This window comes from Nyctibius grandis, chromosome 10, assembly GCF_013368605.1.
Source record: "Nyctibius grandis isolate bNycGra1 chromosome 10, bNycGra1.pri, whole genome shotgun sequence".
NCBI classification, from domain to species: domain Eukaryota; kingdom Metazoa; phylum Chordata; class Aves; order Nyctibiiformes; family Nyctibiidae; genus Nyctibius; species Nyctibius grandis.
The window spans coordinates 12,346,566-12,368,277 of NC_090667.1; the positions used below are offsets into that span (position 1 = coordinate 12,346,566).

At 39.9% G+C, this 21,712-nt stretch overlaps 2 protein-coding genes across 4 annotated transcripts in view; one reads left to right on the forward strand and one right to left on the reverse strand.

Annotated features, from left to right (window-relative positions):
- Positions 1-15,804, forward strand: part of TTC1 (tetratricopeptide repeat domain 1) — a 32,542-nt gene extending 16,738 nt beyond the window's left edge. For all 3 annotated transcript variants that reach the window (XM_068408888.1, XM_068408889.1, XM_068408890.1), the window contains exons 6-8: positions 814-962; positions 7,086-7,140; positions 15,158-15,804. In XM_068408888.1, coding sequence (XP_068264989.1) covers positions 814-962; positions 7,086-7,140; positions 15,158-15,291 — 338 coding nt within the window. In that variant the 3' untranslated portion in view covers positions 15,292-15,804. The remainder of the gene's footprint in view (positions 1-813; positions 963-7,085; positions 7,141-15,157) is intronic.
- A 2,142-nt stretch (positions 15,805-17,946) lies between these two features.
- The window catches only part of PWWP2A (PWWP domain containing 2A), a 39,877-nt gene continuing 36,111 nt past the window's right edge, over positions 17,947-21,712 (reverse strand). Inside the window, exons 3-4 of the transcript XR_011048906.1 lie at positions 19,812-19,919; positions 17,947-18,109 (exon numbers count right to left, since the gene is read on the reverse strand). The gene's annotated coding sequence lies outside the window, so the exon portion shown is untranslated. The remainder of the gene's footprint in view (positions 18,110-19,811; positions 19,920-21,712) is intronic.

Sequence of the window (21,712 nt, forward strand, 5' to 3'; positions counted from 1 at the left end):
ATTTAGCTAGATAATCCTAGATTTAATCGTCCTGAGAACCATTTTAACAGGTTAGTAATTATAAAATGGGCATTCTTCCATACTCCTTCTTTCTATGATGAAAAATGGATGAAGAAATTATTGAGAAATTACCATTTGCAGGTTACTGTTAAGTTTAGCATTCAGTCTTAACTGCATCTGTAAACACGGTCATGGCTGCCAAGGGAAGAAGGAGAGGAAAAGCTTAAATTCAGTCAGTATGCCCCTCTGCTAACTTGTAGAGCTAATATAACCATTTGTGGATTCCCAACCCAATTTTGACTGTTTGATATTAAATTCAGAAGAACACCGATGGTTCTCCTGGAGTTTGTCTCAACTTGAACTAAGTGGGGAAATGCTTATTTTCCCTGCTATGTGTATCTTTTAGGTATATTTAAGTTTAGCTGTAATCTAATAATATACACTTCTAAAAATACACAAAAGCTGAAAAATTTCTTACAGGTCCTTAAAATTTCTGAAGCATCACTTAGACTCTCTGCATATGTAGTATTGCAGCATTAAATGTTTGTGCATTATAAATCACTTCTATCTGTGATAGATTGTAGACATTAAATGAAATATGATCATTTCACAGAATCACAGATTCACAGATTGCGTTAGACTTTTACAGGCAGATGTATGCCTTTCTGAATTATGACTTAGCTTTTAAACTGTGACTCTGCTTGATTCTAAGCTACATTATAAAGATAACAATTAAGAATTAAATACACAGTTAGGAATTCATTTGAGGGGTATAGAAATGCTTCAAGTAAAATACTGTGCTTTGTTTTCTAGCAGTGGAATTAGATCCTAACTATATTAGAGCTTTGCTGAGGAGAGCAGAACTATATGAAAAAACAGAAAAACTAGATGAAGCTCTGGAAGATTATAAGGCAGTCCTAGAAAAAGACCCATCGGTTCATCAAGCCAGAGAAGCTTGCATGGTAAGCCTTTTTTAGTATACTTTGGCCTAACTTTAAACCAAGGTCTTTTCTTTCCTATTCTAAATATTCAATACTGTTTATGCAAGCAGCTTCATATGCAGTGGTGATAACTTTTTTTTCAAGTCTGAGAGTGTAGTGGTTTTCTCATCTGGTTTTACATAAGGAAGAGTACATGAACTGCCACAACTTCCATGACAAGTCTCAGGTCCATAAAGCATAGTCTTCTTTTTACCTTTGTGAAATGAGTGAAAGTAAACGTGTTCTGAGCTGTAAGCATCTAATTACATGTTTAACCGTTGAATAGCTCGCACTTCATTCTAGTTTTCTGATTGAGGCTGTTAATTGTATTTATGCATGTGCTAGAAAAGGTTGCTGAACCACTGCTGCATTTTAGTAGCCATCATTTCAATATGGATTTGCAATTTGAAGATCAGAATACAAGCACACTATAATAACAGTTCTTGCTTGCTCTTTAATTAGTGGGAGTATGGGTTTCTTTCAGTAGAATTATTTTTCTCATTGGTAAATTTGCAGTCGAATACTTTTATGGCATAATTATAAAATAATTACTTTTTTGATTACTTGATTATATGACTTTGAGAATGGCAAAGAGACAGGATTCTATCAGTCTGTATCTATGTTTGTATCTACTTTAAAATGTTGATATTTTTATTTCTTGATTTAGCAGGTTTCTGTTCTTGTTCTTTGCTATGCCTTGTATGTGTATTGGCCACTTTGAGTTATTTTACTAATAGTGACTGAAGTCTGCATTAATCTTCAAAAACTTAGCCTTTCACTTGAAGAAAAAGGCACCTTGTGGTTGCAAACAGCACTCTCTCCTGATTCAGTTACTTTCTTCATTCTAAAAAAAAAAAAAAAAAATTCTGCAGCTTAGTACTGTGTTCCAGTGTCCACTTTCAATCAAATTGCAAATACTTCAGAATTAAACATCTCTTGCAGAATCTTTGCCATATCTCTCTAAGTGTAAGGAAATGCTTTAAAAGTTTCCTTGGCCTTTAGGATGTGTCAGCTTGGGTGAAAAAAGGTAAACCCCTAGCACTTCCTGAAACCCCAGTCTAACATGTAAATAATCCCTACTCAATGGGGATTTAAAGTCACCGCCATAGCCTGCTGATTTGAGGTTTTAAGTAACTCTTTGTGTAAAATACCAGCAGGAAGTGATTTTTCTAGTGATATTTAGTATGTTAATGCTCAGTGTGGCAAATAGCTGTGGATTTGACAAGTTCAAAGGGTCTTTTCACAAGGGTAGCAAGAAGTGAAATTTATTTCCTGCAGAAAGCTCCTCTTACAGGCTGCTTGCTGTTCTTATTTTTGAAAAGAGGTTATGGAGGCTGTGTTGAAAGGACACATGTGGTAGAGATGTGGCCAGACAGCCTGTGGTTCTGAAGGAACATGTGCTAATGAAAGGTAGCCACTATAAAAAGTACAGTGGTGGTCACTTTTTATCAAAGTGGGAGCTTCAGGTCACGGTAGGTGAATGGTTTGCAAGCACAAGAGAGCCTGGAAAGAGCTGACCATCTTCTGCAGGGAAAACAACAGCCAAACTATTCTTTACTTCCATTTTAAGGTAAATGGATGCAATTTTAAAACATATTTCTTAGCTGGGCACCCAAATCTGTATGCCAATACTTGACTTTATTTATATCTGGTTACATTTTCAAAGGGCGTCATTATTTTAGTTCAGCTTCATGTCAGTGAACCTGCAACATAGTCTGCTCTGTAAAGAAAAAAAAAAATGCTTCACCCACAAAATTATCTCTAAAATCACTTTGAATATGTCAATGCAGAAGTATTTTTGAAAGGCTTAGGTTTAACTGTTTTAACTCTCCATTTGCAAAAGTAAATCATTAGTAGCGATCCTCCCCCTCCCCCCATACTATGGTGTTGTAAGTGACAGATTAGAAACTGCTTTTATAGCATATCAGACAAGAAGCCTTGCCTAAAATTACTTCCTTTGGGACTGGATCAGTTGCACTGATGGCGGAAAAATATTCTGCTTAACTGTGTAACTCCTGACCGGGTATGGTTTCACAATACAGCTACGCTGATCTACCAACTGCCTGCTGCTTACAAAGCTGTCCAGTTTCTTTCCTTGTGCTGGCGCTGGTACCAGCTCATGTCTGACCCTAGGGGATGGCTGGTTCTATACATGAGTCTGGCAGACAACTAACTCTGCTAAGGGGAAAAGCAGCAACAAGCAAGCAAAAAAAGCCAGCAACCAAAAAGCCCCAAAGTAAATACTTTTACATTGCCTTGGCTTTTTGCAGTCAGACAAGTCCTACTGCAAATGCTAGTGAGAAGGAAGGAAGACGTGGTCAAGGCAGTGCAGGAGTTGGGGCCATCCTTTTGGCAGTGCCCACTGACAAGGTCAGTTTACTGTACTGTGAAACAACCCCCTGATGCTTGTTGCATGCATCTGGTTGAGGGCAGAAGCCCACTTTATCACCTGGCTCTTGGCAATGGCTTAATAAATGACAAGCTTGTCAAACATCATTACTGCATGGGTAGTGAATGTGATAGGTCCATCAGAGTCTAGAAAAGAGTATCTGTGTTGGCCTTGTTTCTAGCCTCCTAGCTGAGACTGTGGTTTATTTGATCCAGGAATTCAGCCAAGGAGTCTGCTGACATTTCTAAAGGAAACGATGGGGTTTATTTTCTGTAGCTTGTAGTCTTTTAGCATTAGACTAGCTCCAGAGCAAGGCCTAGTGTAATCTAGCCAGTTACTTGGTAAACTAGTATTAGCGTAGTAGGAGGAGTGCATTTTAGCAGCTCATCATACAAAGAATGACTGTGAAGATCAGAGAGATTGTTATGAACCACTAGTCAGGACTCCACAGATTAAGACTTGAGAACACTGTCTGTTGGTACAAAATGTAAGGAGTTTAAAATACATATATTTTGGCTGATTGGAACCCCCTGAAAGTATAGATACTGTCTTTTATACCTCTTGTAAAACCACAATTTTCTTTGAGTGAGTATGGCTCTAATAATCTCACAAAAGAGCCCTTGCCAAGTAACCAGTGGAGATTGGGCTAGAAGATAAACAGTGCTGCTGTTCTTGCTGGCCATCTTTCAGAAATGTTTTAGAACAATCAGTAATTTATTCTTAATTCTTGTAGCTGGGAAGTACAGAGGTTGACTGTTACATATACCTTCTGCTCCTTGACCTTATTTTACTAGGCAGAGGCTTTAGGCTCACATGTGGTGCAGAACATGTTGTACAAAATGCTCTCAGTTTACACTGCTGTGGGATTTAGGACATTCTGCTCTGAGTTGGTCCTGTTCTTTGTCAAGTTTCAGGGCAGAAGCAATCTTTTGAAACTGCAGCGTAAAACTCCCCTCTTGAAAAATTGTTAAGGAAATACTGACAGCTAGTTTTACACTTTTTAAAACATTCATAATAGATCTCTAAATTTTGTAATAAAAAAACAATTCCAGCTGTCATGTTTACTCCACATATGTGGTTAACACATCTAATATGCAGGAGTCTAAGAAGCTTTGCTTTATTGTAAGGTAAAGTACATTGCTCTCTTTAGGAATATCACAGCATTTTTTCCCCCTCACTGGTAATGAAAATGATGCATCAAGAGAATCTGCAAATTGGCTTCATTCACTGTTAGAGCAAATCTTTTTCCTTCCTGTACACAAAAAATATTTCACATACTGCTTTAGGGAATGTCATGATCTTGTTAAATGACAGTTTAAAAATATTAAATACACAGTAGTTCTTTGCTTTGATTCCTGATTTGGTAGCTGCTCTAAAATGTCAGTACTGTTTATATTTCAGGAGTACAGTGATAGTGTTTTGATTTAAATCCTAGTGTCACACACTTCAGTTACTTTTGACATCTTCAATGCCAAATTAAACAGTTTGAAATTACGATGTTTTGTGGTCAAATAATCCCTATTGATTCTTTCCCAGATAGTGTTTAATTATATGGTATCAATCTTTAGGTTTTGTTTTTAGCAGGTGTGTAACAGTGTTGTGTGAATTTTAGCTTCAGCACAGTTTTTGAGGGATTGGCAGGCCAGATAAACTTACTTACCAAAAGAAGCTGTACTTTGAGATAAGTATCATAGACACTAGATAAATAGCTGTCCTTATGGACACCTTTCTATAGATAACTAACCTTGCAAATACATTTCTGCAGTGAGAAATGCTGAGTCTTTGGAATAGTAGTATTCAGACAGATAAAACATGGAGTGTGTATTTCAGATCAAGGATTTGTGTCTTCATTTCCTGCTAAAGCCTAATGTCCAAATGTGAGAGACACATGCTGTATATGCCAAACTCATCCAAGATTCAGCAAATCTCACAACCACAGTGCAAACTGAATGTAGAGCCTGGGGATATCCACACATGTTTTCATGCAGGCAGCTTAGGTCTAGATCTGCACCCAACTTAATAAGCCCCTCTGGGTCAGCAGGAGTCAGATGAGGTCTGACTGGGCTAATTAGATCTGGCTCACTTGTGGTGATGCTGGGCCTGGGCTGGTTTCAAGCTTAGCCATCCATGTGTATCTGCATTCTATTCATTAGTACTCATTTTTTTGTTTTTTTGTTTTTCTGGGGTATACCACCTCTTTTTCCCAATACTATGGAAAATGAACTGTGTTCGCCTGTGTTCACCAGTGTATCCTGCATCAAGGGGGAGAGGAATAGTCAGGCAGCCTTGTCAATGGGCTTTTTCTTGAGGTGAACATCTTGTTTCACTGTGGCAATGATATCAGGATGACAAAGCTATCCATGATGACTGGAGCTGTAAATGACAGGAAGGAACAAGATTAGGAAATGAATTCTTTAACTATGTTGAGAAGCCAATTATCACAAGGGAAGTGTATCAGGAGCGAATTCCACACCCGTTACCATAGTCTGCAACTGTAATTAATTTACTGGTAGCACCATTACAGCAGATCTGTCTTATTTGCTATGACCTCTACAAGAAGAGACAGTATACTTATGCATATAATTGCATGCTGAACTGCCAGAATTATACTGTAATAAGCATAGTATAAAAGCTTGAAATAGTACTTCTGAAAAATACGAAAATAGATGTATAAAAAGTGACTGTAATTTGTAATATATTTTAATATTGCATTTAACTGATGTATAGAAAATGCAAAATTTAAATGATACAATGGTAAATTTAGTTGTAGTGAATATAAAGTTCTAATCAAAAATGATCATTACAATCATATACCAAAACACCAGTACTGTGTAAGGATGGAAGATGAGTCACAGCTGTTCAAGGCATAAATGGGAATCTCAATTCGTTAGGAATGCATAGACCATGCAGTTATGTAATGCTTATTAGAAACATGATGTTTGTGATGGTGTAACAGATTTTTAACACTGGTGCCAGTTCTGAGAAGGGAAAAAGCACGTTAATGAACTGTTACTTGGACTAGTACCTTGCTCAGGATGAACTGTTGGATTTCCCTCCCCATGATGAGCTGCCAAATCAAGGCCTCCATTTATAATACCCTCTCCTCCTTAGAACTATGCCATATGTTGCATAATAAGATACTTCTCATTAAAGTGTGTCCTGAAGTTCATAGGCAGTTAATTCAGTGATCTTCTGATAAAATATTTGTATTTAGAACATCTTCATGTTTTCCCAGTGCGGATTTCCCTGAACTGTGATGCCATTGAGAAATGACTTTATGGATGTTTTCCTCATTACACCTGTGTTTATGTTCAGAAGTCAAAGGCTGTGCTTGCTTAGTTCTCTAGCCTCTCTTACCAAATTTAATGCATGCAGCAGAGGAAATAGGGCTAAAATATACTTAATTGTAAGTCTCTTAAATTCCATAGGCTTTTCAGTTAAAATTCCAAGCAAACAGATCAGATCTGTTTTTCAGCAGTAAAAATGTATGCTTATATGAAACCTGCACTTACAAGTTACGACTTACTGTTTATGTGAACTGATGTCATAGGATGAATTACAGGTTTCCAAAATAAGATGAAAGTGTGGTTTGACATAAAGATGTCTTTTAAGCCATCAGCAGTGTATCCTGGGTATGTGTATGAAAATTCCATTAGCTTAACCTACAGTATTATTGAAAGCATGGGTCTGATTCCAATTTTTTTCTCTCTCCACAGCGATTACCTAGACAAATTGAAGAGCGGAATGAAAAATTAAAGAAAGAAATGTTAGGTAAGTAGTGTGTACGTATAACTTGCATAATAATCTTCATAGTCTACTAGAAAAATAGAAATGCATGAGTAGAATCTCTTGTATAAAATTTAAAGAAGGTAAATCTGAGAGGAAGTACTTGTTCTGTGTTAAACAAAACTCCTGATTTCTTCGTAGTTCTCTATTGCTTGGTTTCACCTACAGTAAGTTCTAGCTAAATAATTCTCCCATACAGAAAAGGCTATTAGTTAAATTTAAAGAAAGAATAATTAAGACCTTCTAAAACAATTTAATCTTGATGCATGTAAAAGCAGGGGAAAATGTTTTGAAACAGATGAACTTTCTTTCTGCAAGTATACTTTCAAAGGAAACATTCCCATGAAAGGGATAAAACAGGGTTTTCACTAAACCTTTACATAAAAGAAGTCAACCAGCCGTTAATAACTGAGCATGTTTGATCTTGTGTCTGAAGAAATAAATTTGGTTCTTTTTGTAGCACTTCCGACCTATAGACCTCCAAGTCTTCGTGTTTACCTTGATTTATATAGTACTTCAGTTCTGTTTGTTTGGAGGCTGAGTTAGACCTACCTAGTGTTACAAACAGGCATCTGGCCTTGCTCGGAGCAGAATTAGATTTCCTAATTGCATAGCTCATTGTCTTTTGACGTTTTACAATTCTATACTAAAGGATACTATTGACTCCACTTGTTTGTAGAAAAGATAATTTAATTAATACAACTCGGTTGAATGTTTGTGCCCCCATCATCGTGTTGTATGGTATTGCTTGGGTAATATCCTAACCGGATTGATGTATTTCAAAAGGATAACTACTTAAATAAGATTACCCAAGCAAGACTGATTTTCATGTGTAATATTAAGTATAAAGCGCTTCCTTGCACCACTCACAGTGTTATGGTTAAACTAACAGTCTTGGGGGGAACCTCCTGCCCAAAAAAAAGACTGCTGTCAACATTGTCTGCTGTCTCCTAGTTAAGAGTTTGTTAATTCTTATAGGTTCAGACACTACATAAGCCAATCTGACATTCTGGTGCTTTTTAAAATGAGGGTTTTTTTATGTAATCTTTTCATTTCTACTGTTTAGAAAATACACACAAGAAAGCAATGACAAGTGTCAGATAAACTAACTGTACTTAACCTGTTTCAGAAACAGCTTTCAATGGTTACCTGTTTACTCACTCTAGGTGTGACAAGTAGTAGATGAAATGTTATTTTAAGATGAGTAGGCTCTGAGGGTTTGGGATGGGAAAGGGGAAGACAGTGTTTTGCTATTCTGCAGAGAATCAGGTTAAATAAACTCAGTCTGTCTTGCATACTGTAACACTAATTCTTAAAAATATTTGTGAAGAAGAGACTGTTTCAAGGGCTTATGCTGAAGCTGGTATTTTTCTTTTTTTTTTTTTTTCTTCTTGCTGTGCAGGAAGTCTGATTTGCTCTTGCTTTGTACCTGTTTTGACCTAGTAAAGTTGCAGTGAGGCTTTCTAGAGCTTTACATCATTAGATTGTGTTTCCACCATTGTACTTAGAACAAGCCATAAAGTAAGTAAGTTAAGTGTGATAGTGCTAGAAATAAATGACTCATGCAGAAAACCTCCAGAAGGATCATGCCCATTTGTAGGACATGGGATGGGTTTCAGCACAAAGTAATATGAAAACAATTCCTGATCTTTTTTGAACTCTCCCTTTGTACCATTGTTACCAATGTCTAAAGGGCCTCACTAATCACAAGGGACTATACTGAAACAATAAATCCTGCTTTATAAACTGTCATTACAAACCTAGTTCTATGCTGCTAATTTTGTCTAGATTTCACACTAGATGTTATCTTTTGAAAAGGTGTTAATCCAGTGGCAGTTAGGATTTCAGAACTGAACTGGTCTTTTGGGAACCAGTTCAGGCTGTTTATATTGGGATTCTTGAGAAAGGAATCCCTTCTCAGTGATGTTACATATATGCAAGGAGATACACTGGTGTTAACTGGTGTAAACAGCAAGGAAAACTAGACTCAGAGTGGAGTAGTACAGCCTATAAACCTATGTTCATCCACAAGATTTGCATGTGACAGGTTTCATATAAATTGTCACATGTATCATTAAAATTATATGGTGTCAATTGGGCAGGTGGTATTTTATTCTTAGCACTGCTTGTGACCACTAGTGTAACACAAATTGAGGATTTTTTCTATAATACATTCTCTTAATAGAACACTTGAAATTAAGTTAGGAATATGGGCAGTAACCAGACTAATTTTTTTTAGGTGTTATAAAATTCCCTGTATTTTGTCAGTAAGAGAGATAGCAGTGATGTCATGTATCTAACAATGGAAGCCTGGGAAGGAAATACTTCCCAAGGCTTACAAAATGCTCCTGTTCTGTCTGAGGTGAAGGAAAAACCCTTACGATTGAAGAAGGGGGATTAGATGGGAATTCTGGAAGGAGTGAAAGAAGACAAACCTGATATAGTGTGGTAGTTAAGAGATGTCTTTGGATTGTTTTTGTTGTACAATATATTTGTTTTAAGCCATTTCAACTTTTTCAAGAACTTTGTTAATGCTGTTTGCCAAGTACTGTGTCAGAATAGACAATTTCTTGGGATAATCTGTTAGGAGATTATCTGACTACTGGTTAAACAGTGCCGGGTGTGCAAGGAGTCATTCTTGCCTTCTCACAGGGGAGTCAGCTCAGGTGTCTGGGTTGTACCCGAGATTTTTTGGTTCCAGGAGAGCAAGTCAGATGCATCCTAATAGTTCCAGGCTAGGCCTGGTCCACGAGCACTGACACTAAACTTAAATTAATCACCAACAAAATGTTTAGAAGGAATGTCACAGTTATGCTTTGGCTCCTTCAAAGTTTAAATACTGAATTGAATTCTGAGCTTAGTCAATGAATCAGCCAGTGACGTTTTTCTAGGCTTTTATTCTTGCAACAAAACTAAGTCCTGGTATACCCAGCTAACACTGTCACGAAAACTGGAGCTGTGTACAAACAAACCAAAATAAATGGAGTGCATCTTCCTCCTCCCCCAAGTGTGTTTCCTGTTTTCCAGTGTAACAGCTCATTACCACATAGTTTGTCAGAAGCTGAAACCACTTCTGAAGTGATTGTGTGTAAATAAATCAGAGTACACATTCTTGGCTGGATTTTTCTTCCAGACTACCTAACCATGAATTCTTGTGTGCAAGTGGTAGTGCATGTGGTTGACGAAGTTGATGTCACTAGAAAAAGCATGTTTTGTTGCCAAACCAAGTCCATTTCTCCTATGTGTTCTGCAAGGGTCTACCTTTTCTAAAGCTGACATTTGTATTTAAATTATTTTCAGATTTTCCGTTCAGCCTTTGCAGGTTAGTGCTGCCACTTGCCACTGAAGCTTGCTCAGCACGAGCTAACCTCCGAGTTTCACATTAAAGAAAGCTTAACTTATAGCACACTTTGAAAGTAGCTTTTAAATCCATGTGGCTCTTTCCCTTTATGCTTTCATAACGTGAGTGTCCTCTGCCTTAGTAATTGCCCAGGACGTGAGCATATACTGCCCATTTTCTGTGTTCTTTTTTATTTCTCTTCTGACTTTAAAGCCAGAGAGTTCCAGCTATTGTGCAACAAGCTAGTCTTGTTTAGGGAAACGATAATTATTGTGATAACTAGGACTTAGCTCCTTTGGGGAGAGGGTGTGAGAAGAGGGGAAGTTTGGAATAGTTTCAGGAAGGTTTAGCAGCTTGGGGGCTGTGACAACAGTACAGTTTTCTGCATGGCTACAGGGGAGCCAAGTGTATTGGATATAAAAAAATGGGATGGAACATATGCTAATCTGTGTAACCCATCTTATACACACAGAGTTCATCAAATCTAATTAAAAACTATTGGGACTTTCAGCTTAAGTTACAAATGAGTGCATTCCAGAAAATAGTGAAATGTACTTGATTATCAATGTGATTAATGGGAAGGCCTATCAGAGCGTGTCACCTGGGCCTTTCTACTGATAAGAGATTTTTCCAGCTACTTGAGATCAGCAAAGATATTTATTAGGCTTAGTGCCTAAAGAATTAGTTTCTCTTTTTTTTTGATACTGAAGGGTATGTTGTATTTGCAACTAAGCTGCTACACCCCAACACTGTATATAGGGAGGTCACTTTAAATGGTTCAAACCAGAGCTAATATACAGTTACTTTTAGTTCAGTCCTCACTTATCATGTAGGGAAGGGAAAAGGATTTGCCCTTGCTCTTTTAATGGCTTAAGAAATGTTCTTGGTAATACAGAAAGCTATACAAAGATGAGACCTCATCAGGAAATTTGTCTTTTATCCAAAAAAAATTCTTAACACAAATATCTAGCTTTCCAACTTCCAAACACCACATTAACACTAGCAACTATACTAGAATTATTGCCAGAAAGACTGAATAGCGATTAATTTTGGCTGTTACATCTTAATGTAAATAGTGAGAAATCTTTTTGTGCATCTGCCTTTTGGAACAGGATGTTAAATTGCAGTCTAGGTGAGTAATGAATCACAGACGTCTGAGCCCTAAACTGATTTTTACCAGTTAGTTTTCTTGTTAACCTCTGAATATTGCTTTGCTGAAGAAACTTAACATGCTGGAGTTCCAGGTGAAAAGTAGACATAGGCTCTCTAAAATATAAAGAACAAAATGTGAAAATACGGTCTCAGAGAGGAGAATGTGACCCTTCTCGGGGACAAGTGAGTGTTTGATTGCTGAGAACTCTTTGCAGCTGAGTCACAGCTCCACATGCCTTTTTCCTTCCTTCAAGCACAGTCTCTGTTTTAAGAGAGCTTTTCTTTGGGGGAAGGGGGAGGTTGGACTTAACTACAGATCTTAATTTAGGGATGAAAGGACAGTGGGGGAGGAGGAAATAGTGCTTTCCTACAATGATGGGTTTATGTGCGCCAAGACAGCAGGAGCAGTGCTTTGGGCTTGAGTTCCCGGAAAGGCAAGGCTTTCTTCTGCTTCATTAACAATTTACTAACTGTGGCTGCACCAAAAGGCATTGCTGTATGTGGATTTAAGTGATAGAACAGGAAGGTGACCTATGACTGTATTGTTTTAATTATTCAATCACAGTGAGATGAAGAGTAAAGTATTAAATATATCAAATGGTCTTTAGCTTCTCCCAAAGAGCTGGCCTAGCTACAAGCAAGAATACCAAGGCAGTTGTTGTGCGTTTATTGGCTCTAGTATGACCGGAAAAGAGCCATCGTACTAACTCCAATTAGAAAAGACCTTTCACAGTTTCCTGAAACAGGCAAATTTGTCTGCCTGCTCCTGAGCCAGCTGCAGTGCCTGGATAACTTGTGAACTGTTTACAACTGGCTCTAGCAATGCCAGACGATGCCAGGATTCTTCCACCCGTAGACAAAGACACTTCTCACCCCAAACCTGAAGCTAAGCAATGACCAAGTGTTTGTGTAGAAGTACAATAGCAAGTATTCATCCCAGTCATAGAGATGCTATGAACAATTTTATAGTTTTATAACCAAAATGCTTTTAGGATGCAGTATAAAATTCTGAACTTAATAGTTAACTTAGCTTAAACAAGGTGTAGCTTAAAAAAAACCTACCACCAGTACAAAGCAGCTGATCCTAGCTGAGCCACTCACTGGAATGACTTTGGCCAGATCACTCAACCACCTCATCCGTTAATCCACACAGAAAAAAAAATCAAATTGAAGAAAAATTCTGTCTCACCAACTAGCTGTTCTCGTAGGCGAAGGTTGTCTTTTTCCCTGTGTAAGGCCACAGAATTTCCATTTTGACTCTCAAAGACCAATCTTGCTTTAAAATAATTACACAAATCTCTGAATTCAGATACCCAGTTGTGAACCAGCACTTTGATGCAAGATCTTAATTACTTTGGCATATTTAGGAGTACTGTAGTAATGCTGTTGAGTTTCTTTATGCAGGACTGAGTTGTTCCTTAGAATAAAATGCTTACATTTTTCCCCAGCTATTGTTTCTTTTTGCATTTTCTGTGAATGTGTTCAAAAAAGCTCCCCCTGCCCCAATTCAGTTTTGGAAATGTGATTGAAAAAGCAGCATATTTTGATTTATGGTGATGGTGTTTAACCTGCCTTGAACTGTTGCCAGATTGTAAGAGACACGGGGCATACTTCCATGGGATGTGTTCAGACTTGGATATGATTTCTCTTTTGAGCATGGTCACAGGCCTGCAGTGCCACGCAAGCAAATCTCTTCATCTGTTTGTACTTTGTTTGTGAAACATAAATACTGCTCGGCTCTTTCTGTGAAGAACTTACATAGGGCTTTGCTCCTTGTGTTTCTGTGCTGCTTTATCACTGCTGTGAAGTTGCTGCTTCAGTATGGCTTAGCAAGAAAGCCTGAACTAAATTCTGGCTGGCACATTGTAACAAGGAAACTTGCAGTAGTGACGATTGCGTGGCTGGGCAGAAACAGGGTTTTCAAACAAACAAAAGAACTTAGGAAAAGCAAAGAAACTAAATGCTAGGTGTTCATATGACTGTGCAGTTAGATTCTAATATGTTAGTTTAGAAATAGAAATACAGCTGAAGATGACTAGAATAAGAGAGATGTTTCTCATGACTTAAGATGGCTTGCTGAACGCACACACCTAGTAGGAATAGGTGTGGCCTTTGCACGTTTTAGTTACGTGATTGTAACTGGTTCAGTGGTGCAGCTGGGTTTCCAGCTATTGTTGTTGTCACTTTTACCCCACTGTGTGCACACACAAAACTCCCAGCAAAACAAAATCCATTGCCTTGAAGAATCTAGTAAAGGTAGAAGGCTTTTTGAAAGGTGGTGTGTAGCCTTTGGATGCAAATGTAGGGTAGGCTTCAACTTGTCCAAACTTCTGTTTGTTCGTTGGGAAATTAGTGTACAATTCTGCATTGAAGCCAGGAGGGAAATAATAATATTTTTCTTGGAAAACTGACCATCTTCTTCCTTTGTCTTGTCATGGCAGGGGCTCAGTTAGCTTGTGTTTAGCCAACATTGAAGTTGTTACCTCTGCTTCTTGTTAAATTTTATGCATTTTATCTATTCTATCATCTCTATACAGATCCAATTTTTTAAAAATAATGTCCTTTTGTTGCCCTTCCCCTTTTATAGGTGGTAGCACAATTCATCTTCTAGAGTCAGAAAGCATGTATGATACATATATATTGATAGAAGCCCTTATATTTTATTAACTGTCATACCCTATGTGTATTGAACAGTGCTTGTTAAATAATAGTTGTTTAGAGCTCTTGGCAGTGGTAAGTTAGTCCTGGAGAACTGTTGTTTTGAAAATGAGTTAATGACGTCATGTCACATGACATCATGCTGAGTTTTTTTGCAGGCAAAATGGCTGTAAAGTTATATGCTTCAGATGGAACTGCTTAGTTTGCAGGTGCAAACACAGTTGCAAGGATGAATTTGTTTTACTTTTTCTATCAATATACAGATTTAGAAAGGGATTTTTAATAATTACAAATGAGCAGTTTGAACTTTGGCTTTCATTGTGTCTTTCGGTAGCGTAGGAAACTGGATTGTTATAATATTCATGATTGTTTATAGAGCTGTAGCTCCATCAAAAATGACCAGAACTGAAACCTTTGTGTTAGGAAATGGAAAGTTGGCAGCTGTCAGAGCTATATCCAAGCGTAAGCGTAGGGGGGACCAGTGCTTTGTTGTGAGCTGTTAAACTCTCGTGCCTCAAGAGCTTATAACTGAGAAAATAAGGTGCTTCTGGATAGCTGTAACCACATAGCCATGACTGGTCGCAGCCACTGGCTCTTCATCGGGGCTGCCGGACAAACCATTCAGAACCAGCATGGTGATCTGTTTTCAACCCCACAGCTGACAGTAACTACATCACAATCGGGATTTTTTAAATTCATGTTAAGAGTCTAAATATCCAACAAACTGCAGAGATTTCCACAGCATTTACCTTAAATTAGTAGATGAATTAGTAGAGCTGGACTGTGTAGCTGGGCATAATTCAATGGGAGTTTTCTCTCTACTTAACGTGTTATCTCTCCTTTTCATTGTAGGCAAACTGAAGGATCTTGGGAATTTGGTTCTCCGCCCCTTTGGCCTGTCAACAGAAAATTTCCAGATAAAACAGGATTCATCAACTGGTTCATACTCCATCAATTTTGTTCAAAATCCAAACAACAATAGATAACATGAATTCAGCTTAGTTCTGCTGGCTTTTAGGCTTCGTGACCATGTGCTTGCACGTACCAGTTAAAGGATTCAGCAAACATTCTTCACGCTCCCCAAGTGAAGATAAGACTCAAGCATATTCATTTCCCTGCTTGTGAAATTATTTACAATGTGGATGTAAAGCAAGTCTTTTGACTTCTCTAGTGATAACTGTGTCCAGTGTGTGATTTATAATTTTTTTTTAGTTTTTTTTTCTTCCCTTGCGGTGTTTGGCTTATCCAACAGTCAGGTTCGTTATTTTGGCCCATTCAATGCTGGCAACAAAATTCTAGCAAGCAGTTCAGTTGAATCAAAATGCTCACGCACCTGTAGCCGAGAACAAAGCCTAATGGTGTCTTGGGGAATTAATGAATCTAGCAGAAGCACTTCTCCACGCTCAGCAGGTGGATATGACTGACAGCATGCATGGAAGCAAGCCAGCCTCTTCTGTGGGATAATTTTTCTTTGTAATAAAGGCTTGGTATTTCTGTTGGTTTGGTTTGTGAAGTTCTTGCCTTATTTGAGTCCTTGCCATGGTGGTACTGTTGTTAAAAGTGCTTGTAGCCACCCACAAATAACATACTTGCAAGACATTAATTTGAAGCATTTGAGTTTTTTGTCTTGCTTATAGCAATATCAGTAAATTAACCTCAGGCCACCCTTACACCACACTTTGTTTACTTTTTATTAATTTTTTTGAAGGCAACAAGGAAATTTTGTGCCTCTATATATATGTATATGTACACACACACACAAACACACACTTTGGTGGTGTTAATGGTACCATAAAATTAATTAAATTTACTTGTCTGAGATTCACTTATATTACAGCTATCAATAACAGCAAGCAAATAAGTGATGTTAAAGTTGATTGCAAAGGATCTTCATAGTATATTAGACCTTGAAGACTTTGAAGTATCTATATATATAGGTGCTGTAGAAGTAGTTCATTCAGATTTTGGAGAAGGGGTGTCTTTTGTAATTATTACTTACTGGTTTTTATATATTGATGCTGAAATGTTTACATTGGGGGCAGATTTTTTCAGTTGTCTCCATGCAGATTTCAAGACATAATTTAATTAAATAATTAGTGGTAGCTGTCTGTTGGCTATTGATTGTCATCTTGAATTTATTTCAGGAAGTCTGTGTGTGTAGTTAAGGACTGAAATTACAGAGCTCCAGTCTTTACACTAATATGCCTGAAAGGAATAGTCTCTCAAGCTAAGGCGTTCTTGATGCTTTCTTTTCATTTTTGTCTCTGCAGCTGTGGAGGGGTTTTTTGATTGTTATTTAACTCTGTCCTGCTGCATTGTTAGTTTTCACTTGGTGGTTACCTGTTTGTTTGTAAACTATCTATCTCAAGTCTGCAGTCAATGTGTACTAAGTCTATGGGAATGAAAATGCCAATGTCAAAAGAAGAGAGAAGCCCTAATTCACAGTGAGGCCTGTGCAGCCTCTAACATCTTCTGCATAATTAAAATGTCACTTAAGTAAATAACAGCAAACAGCCTCTAGGATTTCCATGTGCTGAAACTGTAACTATGCCATGCTTTACTGGAGTAAAGTTTCTAATGTGCAAGGCTGAATTTCCTTTACTAATGAAGTCTGGGCAAATGGGTGGGTGTGTGGAAGGAGGGTTTTAAAGAAAGATTGTGCTCCTTAAGAGTGGCCACAGTGCTGCAGTGGCTGGAGCAGGGTTGGCCAGCCAGAGGCTGGCTGTGTCAGACTCCAGTACCCAGGCAGAGGGCTGAGCTTACCCAGGCAGTGTGGGTACGAGGTAATGTGCTGCGACAAAAGTGTGCTCACACCAAGAGGCTGTGCAGGTCCAGGTAGGCTAACTAGCTGTAAAACCACTCTGCTTTCTGAACTGAGCTCTTCAGATTCATGGAAGGCTTATCGGGTTGGGCAGAGTGTTGGGACTAGTATAAATGTTAATAATCTTTCCTGAAACCTGGAATGCTACAGAGCAAAGGTGTCCAAGCTGCCTCAGAGGAGCCGTGGGCAAGAGGCAGTGCTGGGCTGAAGCCCACAAGCTTGGCTCGTGCCCAGACTGAGGCACTCGGGTATGTCTGAATCATGCTTCCCTAGAGCTCCTGGCTCAGCACAGGATGGGTAGAGATGTCAGTTCTTGCTGTTGCAGGCTCCATGGTGCCTGAGAATGGAAAAAGTGGCTGGCCCTGGAAGCAGTACAATAATCTGCCTGCACCTGGAGCCAGGCAGTCCACTGGCTCTTGAGTGACAGTAGCTAACTTTCCACAGGGGCTGAGGGTGGGGAAAGGAGTTCATCCAGGCTCGTGTCTCATTTATCAATGTTAGCACTAGTCCTGCGTCCCTGAATGTGAAGCAGATGAGGTCTGTGCCCTGGGTTTCATTCAACTGTGACATATATACACACCCTTAGAACATATATAAATGGAACCACTTTGAAGCTACTATGGATACTTTAAATTTTCCATATATCTTTGTTATGACCAATTAATTGCTATTTTTACACACACTGTGTGTGTATATCTATTACTTACCAGTGCATGGCTGTTGTGCAAAGTTACAAGCAGTGGCTTTTAGCAACCTGCTGCTTGTCTTACAAATGAGTTCAGTGACAAATTTTCTTCCTTCCATTCTGTTCCTGCTTCACATCTTTAAACAGATAGAGGGCTGCAAATATGCCTTCTTGGGTGGAGGCTGGTTACCTTACTCCGGAATATAAAAGCACAACAAAACTTCTGAAATTACTACCTGCTGTGCCAACACAACACCACATCAGCGTGCAGCTTCCCTGCTGGATGCCTGGTGTGTACCTAGAGTTTTAAAATGAAGGGAAGAACAAACGAAGCTGAAGGATTGCTGCTGATTTGCGCTTTCCACACTTGTGTTTGTAATTTAATGGCATTGTGTGAAAGAGGCAGGTTAGTGTCACTGGAAATTGGGCATACCATTACTGGGGACTCAAAGCTATAGGTCATACCTGCTCAAAGTGCCACTCTCCAGCTAAACTAGAAAGCTCTGAAAAGTGTTGTATCTGCCATTGCAGCAAGTCCTCCTCTAGGTAAAATTCCAATTAATTGCCTGAAAGAAGTCCTTTTGCATTGTCCAAATCCTGAACAATTGCATTTATTTTGCTTTTTATTTTTAAGGGGTTTTTTTATGTCTAAACTAGTCATCACAGCTGCCACCAGAAGGGTAATTGCTACTTCCTCCTGGTGTAATTGGCCACAATTCCACTGCAGTGCCAGGGCGTTTTGAGTCACACGTGTTGGGCTTACAACCTCTAATAGGAAAAAAATGTTTTATGAAACATAATCTTTTAAATATAAGTGCTCTTAAACCAATAAGTTCCTTGCTAATTTGTTCCAATAGTTACTCACCCTTACTGTAACAAGAATGTGCCTTTTTTCCACTTTGAGTTGTCTGTCCTCAGCTCCCAGCCTTTGTTCCTTACTCTGCATGCTAAATAAAAAACCTTTTAGTACCTGCCCTTTTCTCCCTGAACATGTTTGCATAGTAATGAAGGGGTGTCAGGGTTTAAGGCTGGGCTGGCTATTAAACCAGTGGCAGATAATCACTATTAACTCCTTTCCCCCCTGCCCCAGAAGGGGAAGGAAAAGAGGAAAGGGAGAGAGACCTATGGGTTGGAAAGTTAAAACAGTGTTAATAAACTATAATAATGAAAAAGAGTAAAATAATAATAATGGAAATAATTAAATATATACAAATATATATAAAACCATGATCAAGCTCCCCCAATGACAATCATGTCACCACGGGCACTGCAGGGCAGGCCCCAGGAAAGCCCAGGCTGGGCTCAGCGACAGACGGGAACTGGATTCAGGAACACACGGATTGGGATTGAGGGCAGGAGAAAAAAATGCACAGAGTCCTCTTTGGATGGCGGCCACTGATAAGTGGGTAGATGTGCATGGATCTGTGGGTACGTCCAGACTCTGTTGGTCTGAAACCACCAACTTCCCGGACACCAATTGTTGTCTCTAGACATTATAATATGGTTCAAAGTAACATATCCAGGATCTCACATTAGAAAGCCCTTCTAGAAATAATTTTAGGAAACTCAGAGTGCCCAGCATGTCCCCAGCAGTTTATCTTTGCATTACAAGGGTGCTTGAAAAGTAGCTCATCCGTTTTCTGGTGGGCCCATTAGTCCTGTTTCCTGAGCTTTATCATCACGCTCATTGATACGTGCTCAGTAGCTGTTTTACTCCACAGTATTTAAAATTGCTGCTGCTTCTTCCTCTACTTACTCTGCCCTTCCTGAACAGGTAATACCCAGTAATTGCCAGTTCAGTCATTTAAGTCCTTTCACTACATTACCACATTCTAAAACTTACATCATTTTTTTTTCTCATTTGTGAGGCAGTGCAAACGCTCTTATTGTACAGCAATATCAGGAGTAAGAATGAGGAACTAGAAACCTCTGTGTGCTCTCTGATAATGCAATGCGAGTTATTTACAACACTAAATTTCAGATTATAGCACTTTTGTTACCTCTGCCTCTTCCTCTTCATGCGTGATGGGAGCGGGATACCCAAGAGAGCCATCTTCACCCTCCGCTCTCTGCCGCCACTTAAGCCAGCTCCACCTCCTGAATCAAACCTGGACACAGAGGAAGTTCAGAGTGGGTGTTTGGGTTAGCACAAAACGAAATTACTACAAACCCAGCAGGTGAGCTGCCCCGCAGGGCTTGCGGGCAGGACTCGGCCCACTCAAGCTGACCTTCCCCAGGATGGAGCTCTCTATGCCATAAACCCAAGATGTGCAGTGAAGTACAGCCATTTTCAGCGTCTGTCCTCATTTATTCAAGGGATTGGAAAAATCACTGAGGTTTTATAAATAACTTTACAGGGTCCCTGTAGTGTCCCATACTCAGTAATTCAATCTGTTCCCCCTCCTGCGATTGTCCCCAGCAGCAGACCCTTGCTGGGCCTCTGTAACCCAGCCCTGTAGCCGCAGCTTGCACTCTGCCCTTGCAGCCCCGCGCTCAGCGGCGGCCAGCCGCAGGGCTTCTGAAATGGATGGGTCACAAAGCTGTAAGGTGCATACAACGGGTTCCTGGGAAAGCAAACACTCATCCCCTGATAAAGCCTTGTCTTACCGTCTCCTCAGCAAGGCACAGCTTTCCACCCAGATACAGAGAAGGGCTCCACAAACCTTGTCAAAATCTTGTTTTGTTTGGCATCACTTTCCCGCAGCAGGAGGTGGGATGCCCTGAGGTCTCTCCACCAAACACTCACCCTGCCACATCTTGCCACGTCCCCTCACGAGCGAACCCGACAGAGCATCACGACCAAGATGGCGGCGGAACAAACCCAGGGTCATTTCTGTTACGGTGCAGCGGACGCCCTTTTGCTTTCGGCTCTTTCTGCCCTTGGCAGCATGCGAGGCCCGGGCCCCGCTTCCTACCACCACCTTGCTCCTTCCCACCTCATCTTGCCTTTTGGTGCCTCAATGAGGAGACGCGCTGGGTCTGTCCCTTTCCCCCACGAACACGGCGCAGCCGTGCTGCTGCCCACCCCTGTGCGCTCCAGCCTCCACCGACCCCCATTGCAAATCAGGAGTAACCAGCAAAGCAAAGTCCACAAAATGAGTTCACCTTGCACAGCCCCCTCGAAGGGCACAACCCGTCGGTACCCTGACCCACACGGGCTCTGCGCGGTGGGAAAGGCACCTCTGCTTGGGCAGAGCAGGTTTTTTTCCAGCTAATTCTGGATTCTGACTGCGAGAGTCCCAAGGCCTGGCCTTCAGAGGAGCTGAACACCTGTAGTTCCCTCAACCTCACCAAAGATCTGGGGGCTTTAGCATCTCTTAAAAGAAAAAAAAAAAAGCAGCTCTCCATTTACATCAGCAGATCTCTCTCCCAAAACACCCGCCCCAGGCAAGGCGGCAAGAGGCAATACCCTGGGCCTGACATACGCCGCGCCCGTGACTTACCGTAAGCACAGCACTGCCAATCCCCTCCCGCCCAGCCGGTAAGCAGGGATCTGAAATCTCTCTCAGCTCGTCAGGTTGGGATATTTAGGATTTGATAAAACACCAAGCTTTGAAGCCGAATCCTTCCTTCCTTGATTAGCACATTTCAGCACAAAACTTCCCTGAGATCTACCTACCCCTGATTAGCACAGACAGAGCTGGAGAGAAAGGAGAAGCTGCTGGTCACCAGTTCCTGGGCTTTAATTAGCTGTGTTATTCCCAAGGGATTATTGCAAAGCCAAGCTCTGTTGCCAGCTGCTGCAGCCAAGAACCAATTACATCAAAGTACCACCTCTTTTTAACAGTAGGTAAAGATGTGTAGGGGCGCATTGACTGTGCAGCATTCATACGTTGCTCATTCACAAGCTTTCCCTGTTTGGAAGACTCCCAGCATTTTCTTGTTCAGCAGCTTAATTTTT